Below are 19,916 nucleotides of genomic sequence, written 5' to 3'. Positions count from 1 at the left end.
ATAATGCTAAAAGTTCAAGACCACAGTAGGATTTTTTTTTGTTTTTTTGCTGTTAACCAGCAGGAAAAATAAACCATAGGAAAAGCAAAATTTCTCTCTCTTTTTTATAAAATAAGTAACTATTTGTGAGGATGAATTAGTTATAGGATTTTCTGAATTATTTATAAGGAAAATAATAACTTCAGTGACCAGCATTAGGTTTTCATATATGTATTTGTTGCCAGGTCAACTGCAGCACAGACAGATAGCTATTCACCAAAACCCAGGTCTCATCTTCTTTGGCACACAGCTAATCTACATTTCTTGGGATCCTTGAAAAAGGTGATGAGCGGTCATATGACTGAGTTTGAATTAGTGGGATGTGAGGAGAGCACCCAACCAGGCCTGGGCCACGAACATCTCCCATGCACAAGCCTCTGTGCTGTCTTTCTATTCTGCATGGCTCAGTGAGGATGGCCCCAAAGGTGACCTTAGAAGCCATGTTTCAAAATGGCAGAGGCTCCAACAGCCTAAGTGACTTTTATGCAAGAAGGTCACCCTACTCACCTATTCACCTACTAGCACTATTACCTGAGCAAAAAATAAATTTCTATTGCATTTGCATCGCTATGTATTTTGAGGTCCATTTGTAATAGCAATTAGCCTACATTAAGTAATGCAGATTTTATATAATCCAGAATTTTAGACTCTAAATAACTCTAGCAACTTAAGTAATCTATATGAAGAGAACAGGTTAGGTTCAACTAATAATATATCCAAGGAATAAGAAAATTTCAAAAATAATATTCATCTAAATTTTTAAAAATTTCTTGTTAAAATTCGTATTAGCAAATAAAGAGACTAGTCAAAATACCTAGGTCAAATAATAAACACCTATGACATAAATTTATCTATTTCATGATAACATTCTAAAAGTAATTATAACGAGCAACATTAATTATATGACATGGTATTGACATTGAATGTTTAGATTGTGCCAAACACTGTACTAAGCCCTTTACGTGCATTATCTCATTTATTTTTCACCTCATCTCTCTGAGGGAAATACTACCGTAATTCCCATATTATGAATGAGAACACTGCGGCAAAAATTAAGTAACTTGCTCAGGTCATACAACTACCAAGTGACAGATCTGGGGTTTGAACTCTAGCACTCAGACTCCTGAGCTCACCCCTCTTTACTGTTATGTAAAAATGCCTCTGTAAGTAGGACCCTATTGCCTCAAAATTATAATAAAATTTCTGAAGTCATTTAATTTACAACCATAAAAGAGGTTATATACCTAAAGAATATAGCTCTCTAAGTGCTAAACAAAAATCTGTGTATAACAGGCTACAAATATACAGATAAATAATAAATCTGGTTCTGTGAGATGATCAAACCCATCATGTGATGTGACTAGTACTAAAAAAGCCAACACCAAATCATTTTCTCTACCAGTCTCTCCCCTGCCAAACAGTTTTAAATCACAACCCTCAAAGAGCAAGGGCAGGGATCTGTGGGAATCTAACGGCTAATTTCTAGTTCACTGCTATCCTGAGCGAAAAAGTACCTCCTGGAAGATTTATTAAAGGCAGCATAACTCTCAAAATCCCTTTGATTTTTGCCTTTTTTCTAACCACCATACCCTATGTAATCAATTGCCAAGCCTGTCAATCAATCCTTCCTTCCAAATGTCAATTACATTTATTGCTCTTTCTATTTTCACTGCTGTTATTCTAGATCAAACCCTTACTGCCTATCACCTACACCAGTGTTTTTCCAATTAAAACTGTCTTGTGACAAGGGAAATATTTTACATCTTGATCCAATAGAAACACACACATGTACGTGTTTATAACTGAGACTAAATCTTTATGACATGACACTTTCTCTTCCTAAGAGCAATTTGCCCTGATACTGTTTAAAAACTTTGTTTATATCTCTCACTTTATTGATTTCGTGACTCATGGTGAGGCACATGTGCCGTGAGAATAACTCTGACCATTGCAAATGTTCCACACTCTCTTGGCTCCTATCCTCTATATTCATCCTCATCAAATTAAACCCTTTTAAAGCTCCATGCTAATTTTGTCTATTGCCTATGCAGCATTCTTCATGGACTCCTCTAAAAATCTCAAGAAGAAAGTCCAAATTCCTTAGCCCCAGTGTTTAAGGCTTGACCAAACCTGGGCTTAGCATAGACACAGCCAAACATATTACTTCAACTTTAGACAGACTGAACAACCCTGAACACAGCTTGTGACTTCCTGGTTCTTTCCAGACTGAATTCTGTCCCGCCCCCACCCCCAATAAACCTATGAAAATGCTACTCCACTCATTCATTCAGTATATACTTGGTGAGCAGCTATATATACTAGGCAGAGGGAGGTAAGCGGTTCTTGCACTCACAGAGCTTACGTATGGCACTTTAAATGTGGAAGTGCTGACAAATATCACCATGGTTACAAAAGGGAAATAGAGTGTCACTGGGTCATACACTAGAATGACCTTACTGAGTTAACAGGGTCAGGACAAGTCTCCCAGGGAGAGAGCTGTTTGAACTAAGTACCAAAGGATAAAAAGGAGCTACCAGGTGAGAAGGAAGGGTAAAGGTTCCTCAGGCGGGGAAACCACATGCTGCGGGCCTCGAGGAGAGAAACTGCATGGAAATCTCAAAGAAGTGGGAGACAACCAAGTTGGCTGTGGCAGAGAGAATTCAAGGCAGTGTGGTCTGTGACCTGGGGACAAAGGGAATAGCAGACTGTGGATGGCAGTACATCCCAGGTCAAATGTCAGTGTAATAAGAATTTATCATATGCCTACTACCTGCCAGGTAACTGAGCATTGAAGGATGTCTAAAGCATGTGTTCTTGCCTTCTAGGAACTCCCATGCTTTTGTGAGGAATGACAGGTAAACCTGTAGTGGGATGAGAGTCAAACTAAATTTATGTTCAAGTAGTTCAGAGAAAGAATTATTCACCTTTTGTGGCAGTTTGGAAAAAGCTTCCTAAAGGAAGTAATGCCTGAGCAAAGATTTGGAAAATGAATATGAGTTCCCAAGCTAAAAATGGCGTATCAGGCAAGGGACCAGCATGTGTAAAATTATAGGGACATGAAAAAAATCATGGCTTTTCCATGAAAGCCCTGCTTGATGGCTGAGAGAAGGAGGTATTCTCATGTTCCTCAGAATTCAGGGCCTCTTCACTATAATGGGGTTAGTCTACAAGATAAGGTACTTGAAGAAAAAGGATTCATCCTCCTTTTTCTTTTTTAATCACCAGTGGAGCTTATCACAGTACTTTGCTTAAAGAAGGCACTCAATATCAGCAAGCATGTATTTGTAGAATAACTATTTATTGAATTAAAATTAACTAAGTGATCCCTTATATACAGATGGAATAAGAGAGGAAATATACTTTAATATACTTTTCAGGAGTTGGGAAGGAGGAAATTACCTAAGAAGGAAAGACTGGATAGTAAAATCCCTCTAACTCTAAAAGTTCAAATGGTAGTGAAAGGGCTTCAAATTAGGTGCCTGGGCCTGCCTTGTGGGGAAAAAAAAAAAAAAAGCAACAAAAATGAGTAAGAATGACACAACACATAAAGTACTCATTATTAAAAATGTGTAAGATTGAAGATTTTAATGTTTTTTTTTAAATAGTCTATCTACAAATACTGAGATCAATCAAGGAATTGGCAGAGTTGATATCATTCAGGCAGAGAACAGAGAATTTAATAGTTCATCTCTTCTCTTTCCCCTATCTGAGCCTTGAGTTTTAACAAACAACTTAAATTAACTTCAAAATGTACTTGGAGACATTACTAAACTCTGTCCATACCAATGAATTCCAATGACGCCATTGTTTCCATGGTAACTAATGCACTTCAAAAGGGGAAAAAAATAGCAAAACTAAAAACCAGGAAAAAAAATGGAATAAAGTGGTATAAACAAAGGATAACATTTTTCCTTTGCATTTATGGAGCACTTGCTAATTTCAGATGAGATGCCCTCCCATTAGTTACACTCTGGGGCTCTTAAGTGCCGGAGTCATCATATCCACACCCCATGCAAAGCCGGGATGGCCTTTACCACGCAGCTACCCCATGGCTGTCCAACTGCTTACACAGCTCATTGCTGGGAAGTGCTCGCTTTCACTTGCGAATATTACTGAGCTTGTTCTACAGGTTTAAGAGATGTTTAAGGCATTCTGCTTCCTTTTAAAATTTTTGCTGTTTACAGGGCAAATAATTAAAACACAGGAGTGAAAAAAGAGCTGTACAATAAAGATACAGGACAATGTCCAAAAAAAGCCACCTTGGAGGGATCATGCATTTCCAGTGGCTTTCATTTCCACTCCACTTCAGCCCGACACATCTGTGACCAAGCACATGGACCTGGTCATGGCCCAGAACCGCTCCAGTTTTTCCAATTTAAACTCCAGCATCAACTTTCTGATCACAGACAGCTCTTCCAGCCCCTAACCGATCCTGCACTAGTCCTAGGAGCCTTGTGCAGCCCAAGACCCTTCCCTTGGAATACTTCCTCACGGTATTTCCTTGCTGATATCCTCAACATTTATCCTTCGGTGGCATTCACCTGGCAATAGCCTAACCTGGACTTGGTGACATCCAACCTTCTCCCCCACCCTTATGTTCCATAAGGATTCTCTGTCCTATAGTCTGGAGAAGAATCTGTCAGGACAGTTATGAGATTATTTGACTCTTTACTTATAGGGCAGTAAGTGTCAAGGCTGCAGGTAAGTGAAAACAACATTAGGACTGAATCTGGCAACTATGGCCATTAGACCCCCAACTAGCAAAGTGCATGCAGGACCTGCTCCATAGCCATAGTCACCTCAAGTGACAGCATCTGGTAAAATGGTCTCTTGTTACACATAATGATTATTTACAGAGCAGAGTTTAACAAAAACCTCTTGCTTCTGTTTCCTTGAAAATTTTTCCCTCAAGGATTTCCTGATGCTTTTGAGCGAGCTGGATGTATGCCTCCACCCTTAGCTTTAAGAATGAGCAGTTAAGCATTCACTTGTACGCTGAAAGCATGGCCGTTATCCTGACCTTGAAGTGGCAGTAACAGATCATAGGGCCCTGTTATCTAATTTCTACCAGACAAAAGGATTATGGATTACTTGTTCTCATACTTTTTGGTAGATAACCCTCTCTTTAACTATTTGCTGATTTATATTTTAAAATCCCATATCAGTAACCTTATTTAATTATCTGGGTAGGCATAACTGGTATCTGTTTATCTTGGAAGGCATACTAGGAAGTCACATTGCTTATACTAAGTGCTTCATTGAGACGGTTTTCTGTCCTAGGCAGGCCTTTCATTACCATTGCTTTACAATTTTTCCAAGCTACAATTTACAAGATAGAACACCTTGGGGGTTTTATCACTCATCCACATATAAAAGCTATCCCCAACACACTTTCTGATCACAATTTTACCCCTGCCAGTGAGAAAACCCTCAGATCACTGGGAAGATGAGCAGACGGCCTCTTCAGTTTTCATAAGAGCATGTGATCCAATCAGAGCTCCGTGGCTTGTTAGTGCATGCAGCTCTGCACGAACTGGCAAGCGAGAAGAGGTACTTATCGAAGAGGATCATCTCAGCTCCACTATTCCACTATTTCATACTTTGCAGAAGCTCTCCTGAGAGAAAAACACTTATGAAAGCTTCCCTAAGAGCCCATTTATTCTAATACGTCACTGGATCTTCTGCCATGTCGTAGTCTCATTGAAGAATGTAATGAAAGTTATGAATTCTCTCCAGACCAAACAAACACAGAGTGAACATACAATTTGGGGGGAGAGAGAATCATGAGACCTCTGAAGTTAATCCATGGACTGAAGTCTAAAAAGCTCTGCTCTATAAGCTCTAAAATCTACCCCTGAATGAAGTAAGCAAGGCTACGAGACAGCCACATAGATGGAAGCATCACAGGCCTTTGCACGGAAATGCTTGTTCTAAGCTGCCCACTTGCACAAGTCCACTTGCTTTTGCTGAGACACACTAGGAGGAAGAACCTCTATTTGTGTTAAAGAAGGTGACGGGAGTGTGCTTATATATACAGGGTTTCTTGGTTTCTGAGAATCTATGGAAGACTTATGCCTCTCTCGTCTCAGCTCTGCTTCTCTTGGGCATCAAGCTCTTTTTAACCTTGTGGAAATGAACGATTTTATAATAGTCCTATGTTTCTTTCCCCGTGGCTGCCAGAAAATTAATGGCACACTTCTAGAATGTATTTAAGTCCCTTCATGGCATGCAATTTGTTTACAGATTTCACTTTTGATTCCATTTGATTTTAATTGTCCTTTGTCTTATTTTATTGTATTTTTAATTCATTCTATTTTGCTATATTGTATAGAAAATCCTTAGATACTTTTTAGAAGACAGTGAGCTATAGATGAGTTAAATTGTAGGGGATAGAAGGAAAAAGGCCATATTTTCCACTTTTTCCCCCCACTGGTGATCTATTTAAGTGCATCTATCTAAATAATTTTCCTAAAATACTCTTGTTATTTATTTGGGAGAGGGGTCAGTGAGAGCTGCAAGTATCTGAGAGAGGTAGTAGTTGTTCAGAAAACTCATACCTAAAGGATAGTTTAGAATTCTTCTTGATTAATAGAATGTGTATACATGTTTGCACCTACATATATGTGTATATGTGTGTGTGTGTGTGTGTGTGTGTGTTTAAAGTAACCATACAGATGAAGTAAGATTTTCACACAGATTTCTGCATAGAACTGAAACTTAGATTGTATTTCTCAAAGACTTGCTTCTTCAGTTAGAAGTATCTTGTATTTTTGCAACAGGGACACATCAATGCTTACAGGTACATGGACTTTGCGAAACATCTCAGCGCCCTTGTGTGCGTCCATCAGTGCAATGTCCTGGGGCGTGGAGACAATCACAGCACCTAATCAAAAGAAAACAAAGGACAGCAAAATGACGCTATCATTTAACTCTCTATGGAAAGATTCCTTCTAAAATTACGTTGCTTACAAACTAAGACTCTCACATTAACTAGTTAGGTATACATTTTACACACGTGAATGGGAGAAATGAGGAAATGTCTACTTTGCCTTCGCATATTTCTGACTCCTCACTTCTAAAGTTACAATTGACTGACCAGTGATTCAAGATCACAGCTATATCATCAGAACCTCCTCCATCAGACAACATGCTAGTTGGGAGATGCATAGTATGCAGGCCTTACTTTCAAGAAGCTAATATTCTATCTGGGAAGACCAAAAAATGAAGGATTACAACACAGTGTGCTAAGCATTATAACAGAGGTACGTTTAAGGTGGTATGGAGTTATAAAAGAGAAATAAAGAAAAAGTTAACTAATTCAGTCTGGGGGAGAGAATGGGGAAGGTAATAGTGGATGGGGTAAGGAAGTGGGAGATGAGGAGACAACAGGGAAAAGTTTCCAGAAAGAGGTGATTCCTGAGTTCGGTCCTAAAGGTTTGTATTGTAGAAAACTCACTAGTGTGGAACACACTGTGGAGAAAAGCTTAGTGGGTGCAAAACCAGGCTCTGTGGCAGAAATTCAGATGCAAATGAGTGGTGGCTTGAACTAAGGCAGGACTGAAAGCAGGTGAAGATGGAGGCTTTCCTGGGTCTGCACTATTACTGTGGAAGTCAAATGGCTCTATGCTATAATGTTTTGAGACAAAGTGCAGTGCAATTTTTTTCTTTAAGGGAAAACACCAGAGGCCTGGATATGATTTGCAGAGGATGTGAATTTCTTACATTTTGTGGTTTCTTCCAGATGATAACATGAAAAGCAATTAGCATGAACATATCCTAGATCACCTGGATAACCATCAGCTTATAAATACACACTGCCATGACTTTCAGAGCCCCAAACCATCAAACTGGTACCAAGTGGCAGTACTTCATCTAATGGAAACAGAGGTAGGATTAACCATAAGTAACTGAGTACACCAACTGAAGGTCAAAGGATACTACAGAGTTATGTCTGAAGATGTCAGAATAGAGAAAATTGGCAGCAGAACCAAGTTAGCACATAGCACATGGCAATACAAGCATGCCAAACTCAAGTGTGCAATAGCTGCAAATTCATCTTGCAATAGGTATTTTCATTTCAGCAAAAACTTCATCTTTCACATTAAATGAATATCATTAATTTGAATATTATTGATTTTGTAAGTTTTACTTGTGTTTAATTTGTAATTTTTTAAACTTTTACAAAATTACATAAGAGCTATAAGCTTAAGGAATTCATGTTTACACCTAGTTAAGTAGTCTTATAACAAAAATAAGTTATAAGATGGGGTATGGGACAGAAAATGTTTCCTTTAGAAGGAGGCTCTATTCATTACTCACGTTAGAGAAATACTAGCTTCGGAATTCAAACAGAAGCAGAATTCAAATTTTTATTCCATAGCCAATTACCTGTGTGACTAGGGCAATCACTTAATCTCTCTAAGATTCCGTTTCTTCATCTACAAAATGGCATAAAAACACTTAGGTCACAGGGTGAAACAACGAAATGAACTGAAGTACATAAAATGCTTGACATGACGTATAGACAAACATTCAATAAATGGTAGCTATTGTTACTAATATCATTACCTTTATTACTGGTATTAATAAAATGTCTTACAAGTTGCTGGGAAGGTCATTTTCATATTTGCCATCAGGCAGTTCATCCTACTTTCCAAATTGTTCCATGGACCACTGCATCCTTCTATTTTGATTTACTCTGCCCAAGAAACCAAAAACCAGTCAAAGTTTTCTTTCCTTTCTTTTTAAAGATTGATGGAAGTCACATCTCTGCAAAAATTATACTCAGATCTACTCTACACATCCAATATGTTTCCACAATTCGCCACCTTCTAGATTCATTTGCCAATCTAGTTCACTGTGTTTTCATATCCAAGCATTTGGAAAGGATCTAATTCCAATTCTGCCCCCATCTAGCTATGTGGCTAACCTTGGGCAAATAACTCAGAACCACTCTAGGTCTCAATCTCCTTAACTATAAAATTAATGCAAGGACCAGACAGTCTTCCCAGTCTCAGCTAGCTCTGATTATGTGATTTAGCATTCCCTCCAAACAAGTTTCCAAAACTACCCCTGTTCAACATGACTGCTTCAGTAAACCTATTTGAGCATGAAATACTACCTCCTCCAATAATTATGGCCCCTCAATCTCAGAGCCATTCTTCACATGTAACAGAAACCCCCTTAGCTATTTCCTCCAAATTCTCTCCTTAGCTACATACTAGTATGTAAGGAGTTTTCTATAGCATTATTCCTAAAAAGTATCTTTAGCTTTCATATGATATAAACATTTTATTGTTTTAAATACCCTTTCTCTATATTTGTATTACCACTGCACAATGTAGTTTCATGGAAAGTTATGATTTTTCTCATTTTTTTAATCAAACAAAACTAATGATACAATGTATTGCACAAAATAGACACTTAACAAAGGATTAGTGATTTAAACAATTTTCTATTTTCAAATCATCTATTCTAGACTACTCTTATGTGAACTTAGTTGGTAATGCCTTCAACTAGGAGTCAAGAGCTCTGGATTCTGGTTTTGTTGGCTACGCTAATATACTATATAACCTTGCTCACTAAATCTCAATACATCTCAATTAACTCCTCTATATGGTGAACCTATTTCCATTGGTCTTATTTCATTTAAAGAGCTGTTCCATTATTTAAAAATATATATAAAAGTGTTATGAAAATGTTCAATGACATTATTTTTTTTAATGAGATAATACTCCCTTTATTCTTTTTTGGGGGGAGGGAAGAACAATGTGTTTTCTCCAGGGTCCATCAGTTCCAAATCATTGTCCTTCAATTTAGTTGTGGAGGGCGCAGCTCACTGGCCTGTATGGGAATCAAACTAGCAACCCTGTTGTTCAGAACTTGCACTCTAACCAACTGAGCCATCCGGCCACCCCTTCAGTGACATTATTTTGGTATCTCTAAGGCCCTAGAGAGAGGGATTAAAGTGACTTGGTTTTCTCCGCAGTACTTAATTCTAACACAGTATCACAAATAAGTATCCACGCTATCTGAGTTTCTTTGTAATCTAAATAGCACCAGTCATACATGATTAACAACAACTTTTTGACAGGGATAATGATCATCTTCCATGTCCCATCAAATGCTCACAAAACATGTCAAATTATTCCATTGGAACTACCAGCCACGTTGATAAAGAATTTTTGGTGTAAGATATTTTTTTACTGAAATATATGTCCTTAACTAATGTCTAAGCCCTTAACCACGATGCAATCAGTCTTTAGGACACTGTTCTGAGGAAAATATTTCTAGCCTTCATTAAAGAATACAAAAACACCCATAAATCACTACCTCTTTTGTTGTACCTAATTTTAGTACATCATGTAAGTAAGCATTCCAGACAGCCCTGCAATAACCTTTAGAATTTATGATAAGGAAATAAAGCAAACAAAAAAATAAACCAAACCTTCAGTAAAATTAAATTTAATGATTAATCAATGTGTGAATTACAACCCAGACTTTTAAATTTTAAAGGAATTATATCAATTTTTCTTATTGATGTATCTCTTAAAATATGGTCTCCAAATATGATATTTTATCGTTATGATTCTTGGCTTTCTACTTAATAAATTTTAATTTTTCCTCAGGGCTCGTGGTACATGAAGCAATGAACCAGTCTTTTCCCTTTATAGCAGGGGTGTCCAAACATTTTTCAACGTTTTTCACCAAAGGCCATATGCAGTAAAATACACAAACAGCTGGGCCACTCACTCGAGGTGAAGTACGTATTGCCTTACCTGGTTTATTTAAGTAAACTAAATGTTTTTGGAATTTGCTGCGGGACAATTAACAATGGATTGCGGACCGCAGTTGGCCCACGGGCCGCAGTTTTGACACTCCTGGTTTATAGCATCACTGATGATGTCACTTCAGCTTCGTGATGGTTTGTTAGAAAACTTGTACTCCCTCTACTGACCACCAGGAATGTCAGTTGCAACAAAGAGAATGTTTCATTTGCAATAAATGGAATTATTTTCTGGGGATAAAGACACAGTATCATAAAGTACCTACATTAAAGTAAATTTTCTATCTATTTTCTAGGGTAAATGTCTAAATTTAAACAACTAAATAATATTGTTTAAATGCTATTTCCCAAGTTGTAATCTTTCTAAAAGGCTTTTTATCGGCTGAGATTTACTATAAAAGGTTAATTGTCTGGTGGATTCTCACAAATATGTAAACACCCTAAAAAAAAATAATTACTGTCGTAACTGCTAATTCTCTTGACTATTAAGAGGAAAATCTATTTATAACTGCATATCTGGATTTGGGTCAGAGTTCAGAGTAGTTAAACATTTAAACCTGATTATTCCAGATGTTAGGCTGATCACAATTACACCAGTGTGGAACTATTCAACTATGCCATTCTAAGTCTCCAGGGCATAAATTGTATATAATTCCCATGCCTAACTGAGAATTTCAGTGTTGCAACCTAATAAATATGTACAACAAAAACTGCTCCTAATTATACCTGGACCAATAATTCCATGCCTTAAAACTCAAGCACATCACTGTAAAGTTGACTGAGACATAAAAGAACAAATTAACTGCTAGTCAATGTTCACAGTGCTCTAATATTTAGTGCTGCCGATTATCCTTGATTTATTTAAAGATACTTGCACCAAAAGAAAATAATCATTCAACTTCTGCTAGCTTAACATAAATAATACCACATATACAATTAACTATAAAGCATATTGGCTTTGTTATTTTTTAGCTGTCTCCTGTCTCTCCTCTACAACCCCCAAACCCCCTGAATTATAAACATTATTTGCTGTAAGATCAAGGGATGTCCACTAATATTAATATCAGATTAAGTAAAATATGATTAAAAAGGTAAATTCACTTCAAATGTACCCACAGACAGTGTTTCATCAGGAAATATAAATAATTCTTTCATGAGTCACTGTTTTGAACTCTATGCTCCATTCCAACAGAGAATTTACTATAGTCACAAAGGGGATATGTTTTATTAATTTAAAGATCAACCATTACTTTGCTCACTTTAAAAATGAATTTTGTTACAGGAAATTATGTCAATTGCTGCCCAAAAGAATTATAAAACACAATAATTAGGGGAAACTACAGTATTTCAAAGTCACTGGTGAGACAGAGCATGTGCACTTTGGAAATTTAATTAAGAATTCAAGTTCGTCAAAGGAATCTAGATGCACACCTGCTGTTTAGGGACAAAGATTGGCTCAATAATGGAGTAAACAGGTAATATGCTTCCAATCGCTTCACCTTAATGACGTAAACAATGAATTCACCAGGGCCACCTGGATTGCCTTTCATTAAGGAACCAACCACTGGGGACAAGTGAGAAAATTACCTTCAAAGTGCTACATCAAACTTCATACTTGATGTTGAAACCTTGAAAACATTATCTGAGGTTGGAAATGCAAAAAGGATACTGACACTCTATTTCTACTGAACATTTTATTGGAGAAACTGGGTCACTCATACACTGTTGGTGGAAATGTAAAATGGACAGACACTTTGGAAAATACTGTGACAGTTTCTTTAAAAACTAAACATGTAATAACTACGATGTACACGTGAAACTAATGTAATATTGTATGTTAGCTATATTTTAATAAAAATCTTTAAAAAATTTAAAAAGTATTTCAGAGGTTTTAAAGAGCTTGAGCTGGAACCAGCTTTCTCATGCATTCTCTCTCTCTCTCTCTCTCTCTCTCTCTCTGTCTCTCACCCTCGCTCCCTAGCTTCCTCTCTCCCTCTCTCCCTCATTCTTATCCACCCCCTACTTCTGATGTTTCCAGTAAAGTTAAGACAAAATACACGCTTCTTCCCAGTCTTGAATCCATCTTTATGCTAATCAGGAACCACCTTGGGGGGCTTACTTGTTGTACATACATGTCTCCACAACTCAGAAAGCTTTTTTGTTCTTCTGTAAGCGTCTGTTCATGTTGAGCTCTTAGATTCAGTATTTTGTATTTCAAAATCTGTTCGATGTGCATGTAGTTCAGCCTGCCCATGCTCACACTGAGCCACCACCAAAGGCTTGTTTGTTTAATAACGAAACACATTCCTTTTTACACACATTCTTTCTCGAATATAAACTCCAGAGACGAGAACTGCTACTCCCCGATTACCCTAACTTTATTTAACCAGGTAGATTTCAGGAAACAGAGACTGAGACTTTATGTGGAAAAGCTCTGCTCCATTTCTAAATACTGTCAGACTTCAGATGTGAAGACATTCTTTAGAGCTATACTTCAGGTTCTGATCAAATTTCAACATCTATGACCAAGCGCAAACATTTTTAAATGATAGATTGTGGAACCTGTACTTTTTTTACATATAAATGTTTAATGGGTTTAAAAGTAGTTTTTAATATGAATCTGATTACCCATTGGCCATTATGCTATACATTGAACTTTAAGACATAAAGGAATTTTAGCTGTCAGGCATATCATGAAGGAAGCACCCAGAAATTCTTAAAAGACAAAACTGAATGAACTATCTCAGAAGCTTCCCTTCCAAACACAGGCTAGATAATCAAAGAATTCAAATATCAGATAAGTTGGTAGACAAAGTGATTCTGAAAGCTGACTATGTAAGAATCATTTGGAAAAGCTTTTAAAATCCTGGGTGTTTCCATTCATGGTTCAGAGTTGTTAATTCTCAGACTATTTCTTTGAATTATTAACTGATACACTGTAACTTCTACCTACAGTGCATGTTGACTCAAAGAAAGGCCCTAAAAAGTTTATTTCTGCTTAAATTTAGATTGGAAGCGTTGTTGTTCATTAACCAATGGTATTGTATTTAATTTTATAATTTGATTCCCAATCTAACGAAGACTAAAGTTTCAGACTAAGTACTAGGAAAGCCGGAAAAAGTAAAACCTTGGGATACAGTTTCTAGTCTTTAACACTTGGCTACAATTTGTGTGACAACAAAACAAATTTATTTTGTAAAAATTTTTTATAATTTGGTGAATAAAACAATAATTCTCTTCTACATCATGCAATTCTTGCCAAATATCCATTACTTATAAGTCTATCCAACATTTGCATGGAAAGATGGTGCAACTGGAAGAAGTCCAAAATTAACCGTCTCCTTTAAAGTTCCATTCTGCAAATCGAAAATGTAAATGAAGCTATAACATCTTTGAATATTAGGAAAAACTATGACCTAAGTCTTCCACCTTTAAAGTACAAGCACGTTTCTAGCTACATAGCTTGAGGTCATTATAAATTGCAAAACTGTAGGGGAAACATATGACTAAAATCCAAACTAGACAAGTATTTTACTTTGAGTTTTCAATGGTTTTCCAAAAGATTAGCATTAGATGCCTTTCAAGAAGTACTGTTTTAAAGTTGAAAACAATTAAGAAGAGGAAAAAACAGTAATTTGAAACAAATAAAAGATTTGATTTACTTTATATAAGTGAAACCACTATGTTTCTTTTGCTTTGAAAGAATAAATGTAAGATAATCTAGGAAATTATTTGAAAGAATAAATGTAAGATAATCTAGGAAATTATTTCAAGTGATGGTTTGTGGTCATTCACTTATCTAACAATAAATAGCAACAATAAGTTTCTGATCCTCTAAACCCCACTCAGTTTCCATATTATAAAAACTACTGTGCAAATTGGTAGTCAAAGAGTATGACCATAAAAGAGATAACTGATTAAGCCAAGCAAATTGCTGGTGGAGGGGAAAATACCAGTGTGGACTCATACAGCTTTTTCTCAAGAATCTCTGATGAGTAAGAGGTCAGTTACTGTAGCAACAGGTCCAATGCCTTCTACAAGCAACAAATGCCTTTCTCTTTAACAATGACTGAAATATTAAGGTGACTTAATTAAAAATTCCTACCCCATTCCATTTAAATGAATGAGAGGCAAATAAAAGGCCTCTGGCTTCCTTCCATCTATAGGATCCAGACAGGAAGGGTCCTAGACGGAAGAAAGGGCACCGTCTCATTTTCATAATGCAATACCAGCCTGCTAGAGTGCGGCTTCTCTTGAGCCCATGGATATTTTAGCATATTATCTAGTTGACCACTCTGCTCTGCACAGTAGCTTCTTCCTCTCTAGGAGGAAGAAATCAAAACACGACCTACACTAGGACTAGCCGGCCATTTTAGGGGCTACTTCTGCCCTTCTCAGAAAGAAAAAGAAAGAGCACAAAGAAGGGACCATGATGGCTTCCCTCTCAGCTGCTCAGTCTTTGTCCCTTCTATGATAAGAATAATTTCCAAAAGTTTTATTCCTGTATCAGTCTTTACTGAATAAAGCGAAGGGGCAATTTTTTTCATAACCCTAACCTATCAAAATAAACTCTTTTCTCCATTACTCCCCACTAAACAAAATATACTTATATCACTGCTTCTCTTAGTACAAATATTCTGTCCATAAATTTGCTGACAATACAATTTTGTCCTGTGATACAGTATGGATTTTCACTAATTTGACTGTATTACCAGTATCTCTATTAGCTTGCAAACTTAGAGGGCACAAATCTTTGCTTTGTATTTCATCTAATGCAACCCACTGATTCACAATTACAATGAGAACCATGAAGAAGAGAAGCGATTCTGGGTATTTTCCAGATAATATCTATGCTCCACTTCCTTTCTCTCCCAAGCTCTGCTTCATTCTCCACCCCTCTCTGTCCTGACCAGTGTCTGCATGGCTGACTTCTGTGGACAGTGTCACCTTAGTCTCCTTACCCTCTGACTTCCGATAGGGATCTGCCACCAGGAGGTACCAGCAGGATCTGAGGCTGTGGGAGGAGAAAAAGGTTGGAGTATTGCTATGTGTCTCCTACACTGCTCCGCCCTACACTGCAGGAGTCCTGGCCTTAGCTGTGTTTCTGTGAGGCCACAGCTCCCAAAAGGTAGCCCCTTTTCTGTCGTTCCAGCAGTCACTGGGTTGCACGGACACCGTTCACTCCCTTGCCGCTTCAGGCAGAGGGACAGTAACAACGTCCTATTAGTCTTTGGGGACTTCGCCATCCCTTGTTGGATTCCTTACTGCTGCTCACACTTCTGTAACTAGTCCCTTCATTAAACTCTGTTCTATTACTTCCTTTTGAGGTGTCATCGGTTTCCTGCCAGGCTATTACAGCAAGCTTAACATAAATAACTTACTAAAATTCTCTAGTCTCTCAAAAAAGAAACAAACTCTTCACTTAATTCCAAGAGTTAAAATCAAATTAAGGTAGTCTACAGAGAGTCATACAGAGGACCTCAGTTGAAGCAAAGGAAGAAAAAAATAATTTAGGTAACATACATTAGAATTCAAGTACTAGCACCTGCAAGTACTTATTATTTCAAAAATAATTTTTGAAAATTATTTTGAAAAATTTCAAGGAACTTACAATGTTCCTCAAAGAAATATTAATCCTCTTCTATTATGAAAGATTAGTTAAGTGTTCAATAATTCCCAAAAGTTCATCAAAATGCATTAAAAAAAAAATCCAGAAGTCAACCCTGCAATCTACCCAATTCAGTAGCTTTAATTTACAAGCTACACAAACAAACCACAAGCAAAAACCCAGCAACAACCCCAACCCCAAAAAATTAGTAAGAAAAAGAAAACAAAATCAGTACTAACAACTCTGCCTTTTCCCCTTGGCAAGTTCAACAAGACAAGAGCAAATCCAAAGACTATAATTGGTTACTTCCCATCCTTTATCCTGTCTCCTTTCCCGCCAGCACTTACTACAACTACTAGGTATTTGTAGTATGAATGATTCAGTAGTCCACGTAGGCTCAAATTTATTTATTTTATTTATTTACTTTTTTTAAGGAGGCCGAAGCTCACAGTGGCCCATGTAGGGATCGAACCGGCAACGTTGGTGCTACCAGCACCACGCTCTAACCAACTGAGCTAACCGGCCACCACAAATAGGCTCAAATTTAAATCATTAGCCACTAATATTGCTGTCAACATATTTATCACTATTGATGCTACACAGCACTTTTAACACAAATAAGATGATTTTTTTTTCTTTGAAGGTTCTTCTTATAATGAGTCTGTCATCCATCCCACGGCATAAAAAGGAACACATACAAGAAGTTGCTAATTAGCCTTCAGCAAGAGGGTCTTCTGGCTTGTGCGGGTCTGCCTCTATGAATTTTCTAAATGGATGTCCCTTTCCAAGTATAAAACATTTAATTTCATTCTCCATATGACTTAGAGAAATGCAAAGTTGAAATAAAACCCTTTTCTAACTCAACATTTCACTGCATAACCCCCCACAAAACTCTTTTAAAGTGTTTAGTTTCTAAAAAAATAGCATACATTTAGGTGGAGCTTTTAAATTCATCATCTCATTGGATCCTTATATCTGTGGGATAGGCAGGTGTTCCACAGGTAAGGCTAAAGAGTCAGAGAGGCAGTTAGCACCTGACTAAACATCCCTGCAAGTAAGAGAATTTCTTATTATCTTACAATGGAGAAATGCTAGTGATTGTCATCAGTACTTTAATACAGAGCCTGAATGAAACCAAATAGCAAGTGCCCACATGCATAATATATCTCAGATACCAAAACAAAGTTAATACTAAATGGTATCAACTGACCACAAGGATAGTACAGGAAAAAGAATAGCATAAATCAATCTAAAATGAAATGTATTTTTCTCTCAAAGGGGGAGTAAAATCAAATGTGTTTTTAATAAATGCTTTCTTTCATTTATACATAGAAAAAACACCTAGGTAAAAGCATCAGGGGGTGACCAGTTTGCTCACTGGTTAGAGCAGAGTGCTCCCAACACCAAGGTCTCCAGTTCGATTCCCACATGGGCCAGTGAGCTGTGACCTCCACAACTAGATTGAAAACAACAACTTGACATGGAGCTGATGGGTCCTGGAAAAACACACTGTTCCCCACTATTCCCCAATTAAAAAAAATAAAAAGCAGCAGTCAGGGTTGGAGAGATTACAGGAATGAGTTAGCAGAGTGGTAAGAAAGATAAAGGGGCACAAATCTATTCACATAAACAGTGATAAGAGCCAACTAGCTTTGGCATTTAATCAATCGTTATTAACTGCATAACCCATTGCCCAAGTACTGTAAAAAATACTATGATAAAGAGAAAAAAATTTTTGCATTCAAAAGCTGTTTGCAGCCTAGTTGGGAAGATAATATAGACACACAGATAAAACACGCATTGTTGATTCAACATTTCCTGAGTGGTTACAGTAAGACACTGAGTTTGGCACTGTGAGAAATACAAAAATGAATGCAACAGAGAGCAACAATCTGCTATCAAAGATAGCACAAATATGCAGGTTTTGAATGGAGAACACGAGAAGGTCCAAATAAAATGCCATGTGAATTCCAAGAAGGGAGAAATGTCTCCTCATTGGGGGTTTGGAGAAGATGACAAGCAGTAAACATTTGAAATAAAGGGTATGCAGGATTTGGGCACTCACGGATTGGGGAGGAAAGCTGTTCTAAGTGAGGGTCTGCAGTCTGTAAAGACAGACTTTGGAAAGTAAAGGGAAGAGACAGGGGCCAGTGAGTACATATGAATTTGGGGGAGGGATCCCAGGGTACGTGAAAGAGTTTAGTGAGAAGGATAGAGAAGTCAAATCAAAGGGGGACTCCAAAGGGAGTCTAAATAGCTTATGTGGTTTATGGTAGACGAGACATAAGAAAAGGTACAACATAGAGTATCAAGAAGAGTTCTGAAGTCCATAATAAGAAGAAAGGAAAATTAGGGTTATAATTAGAGAGTAGATAATTCAGTTAGGCGTAGAAAGGCAGACATGATTCTGACAGGCTGTTCCAGATTATATAAATTGATGAAAGCCGTGATTCAAACCAGGCCAGCACCTCTTTAGTTGATGTCCTTCCCTCTAAGTCCTAGATGTTTTTGGTATTTCCGTATATGTGTGAGCTCTGAAATGACACCAGACTGAATAAAACCAAATCTCAGGAACTAAACCTTTGACAAACACACACAGACACAATCACTTGCACCTCCCTCTACCTCCCTCTCACATCCTTTTAAATAGGGTACTTTCATCTTTCACTATTTTTTTCAAATTATAAAATTAACACACGGTTCACTGCAGAAAATCTAGTCTTTTCATTGCTATTAATTTTAATTGTGACATAATCACCCACAGTATGAGTGCACTAACACTGATGCCTGCAATTCCATCCTGAGAGTCGGCGTGCCAGGGAACTAGCCAAATACCAAGACCAGTACAATCAGCCCCAAAATAATAATCATCTTTCCAAGTTTCATTTGGGGTTCGGCTCTGAAAGATCAAAGGAGATTGCTTCTAGACTGCCTCCAGACCTTTCCACAGCAATCTCTCAAAAGTCAAAAAAACACAAACAAAACACCAATATTATAAACACCAATACAGACCACTGGTCGGATACTCCTCATACAGGAGTGCACAGGTTCAGGCATATTCACGGACAAATTTATTTTTATCAGAGATCACCTAGATTAGAATTATTTCAACCTAAATGGGTTTAAATGGACTAGAACTAAACTCAGAAAACCAATCAGTCATACATTGTTGGATTTCGTATGAGGGCAGTTTGATGTAGAGCAGGACTGTCCAAACTTTTTTCAGCGTTTTTCACCAAGGGCCACAGGCGGTAAAATACACAAACAGCCGGGCCACTCACTCGAGGTGAAGTACGTATTGCCTCACCTGGTTTATTTAAGTAAACTAAATATATTTTTGGAATTTGCTGCGGGCCAATTAACAATGGATTGCGGGCTGCAGTTGGCCCGTGGGCCGCAGTTTGGACACCCCTGATATAGAGGTTAAAAGCATGAGCTTTAAACTCAGTCAGAACTGATATCAACCTCAGCTATGACCCACTG

General features: G+C 37.4%; 1 protein-coding gene across 2 annotated transcripts in view; it reads right to left on the bottom strand.

Moving 5' to 3' along the window:
* The window catches only part of NUBPL (NUBP iron-sulfur cluster assembly factor, mitochondrial), a 202,909-nt gene that overhangs the window by 31,506 nt on the left and 151,487 nt on the right, over positions 1-19,916 (bottom strand). For both annotated transcript variants that reach the window (XM_033109478.1, XM_033109479.1), the window contains exon 8: positions 6,837-6,922. In XM_033109478.1, the coding sequence (XP_032965369.1) occupies positions 6,837-6,922 (86 nt within the window). The remainder of the gene's footprint in view (positions 1-6,836; positions 6,923-19,916) is intronic.

The sequence above is a fragment of the Rhinolophus ferrumequinum genome, chromosome 6 (assembly GCF_004115265.2).
Source record: "Rhinolophus ferrumequinum isolate MPI-CBG mRhiFer1 chromosome 6, mRhiFer1_v1.p, whole genome shotgun sequence".
NCBI classification, from domain to species: Eukaryota; Metazoa; Chordata; class Mammalia; order Chiroptera; family Rhinolophidae; genus Rhinolophus; species Rhinolophus ferrumequinum.
Note: the sequence above shows the minus strand (reverse complement) of the source record. Positions and strands in the feature narration are given on the sequence as shown.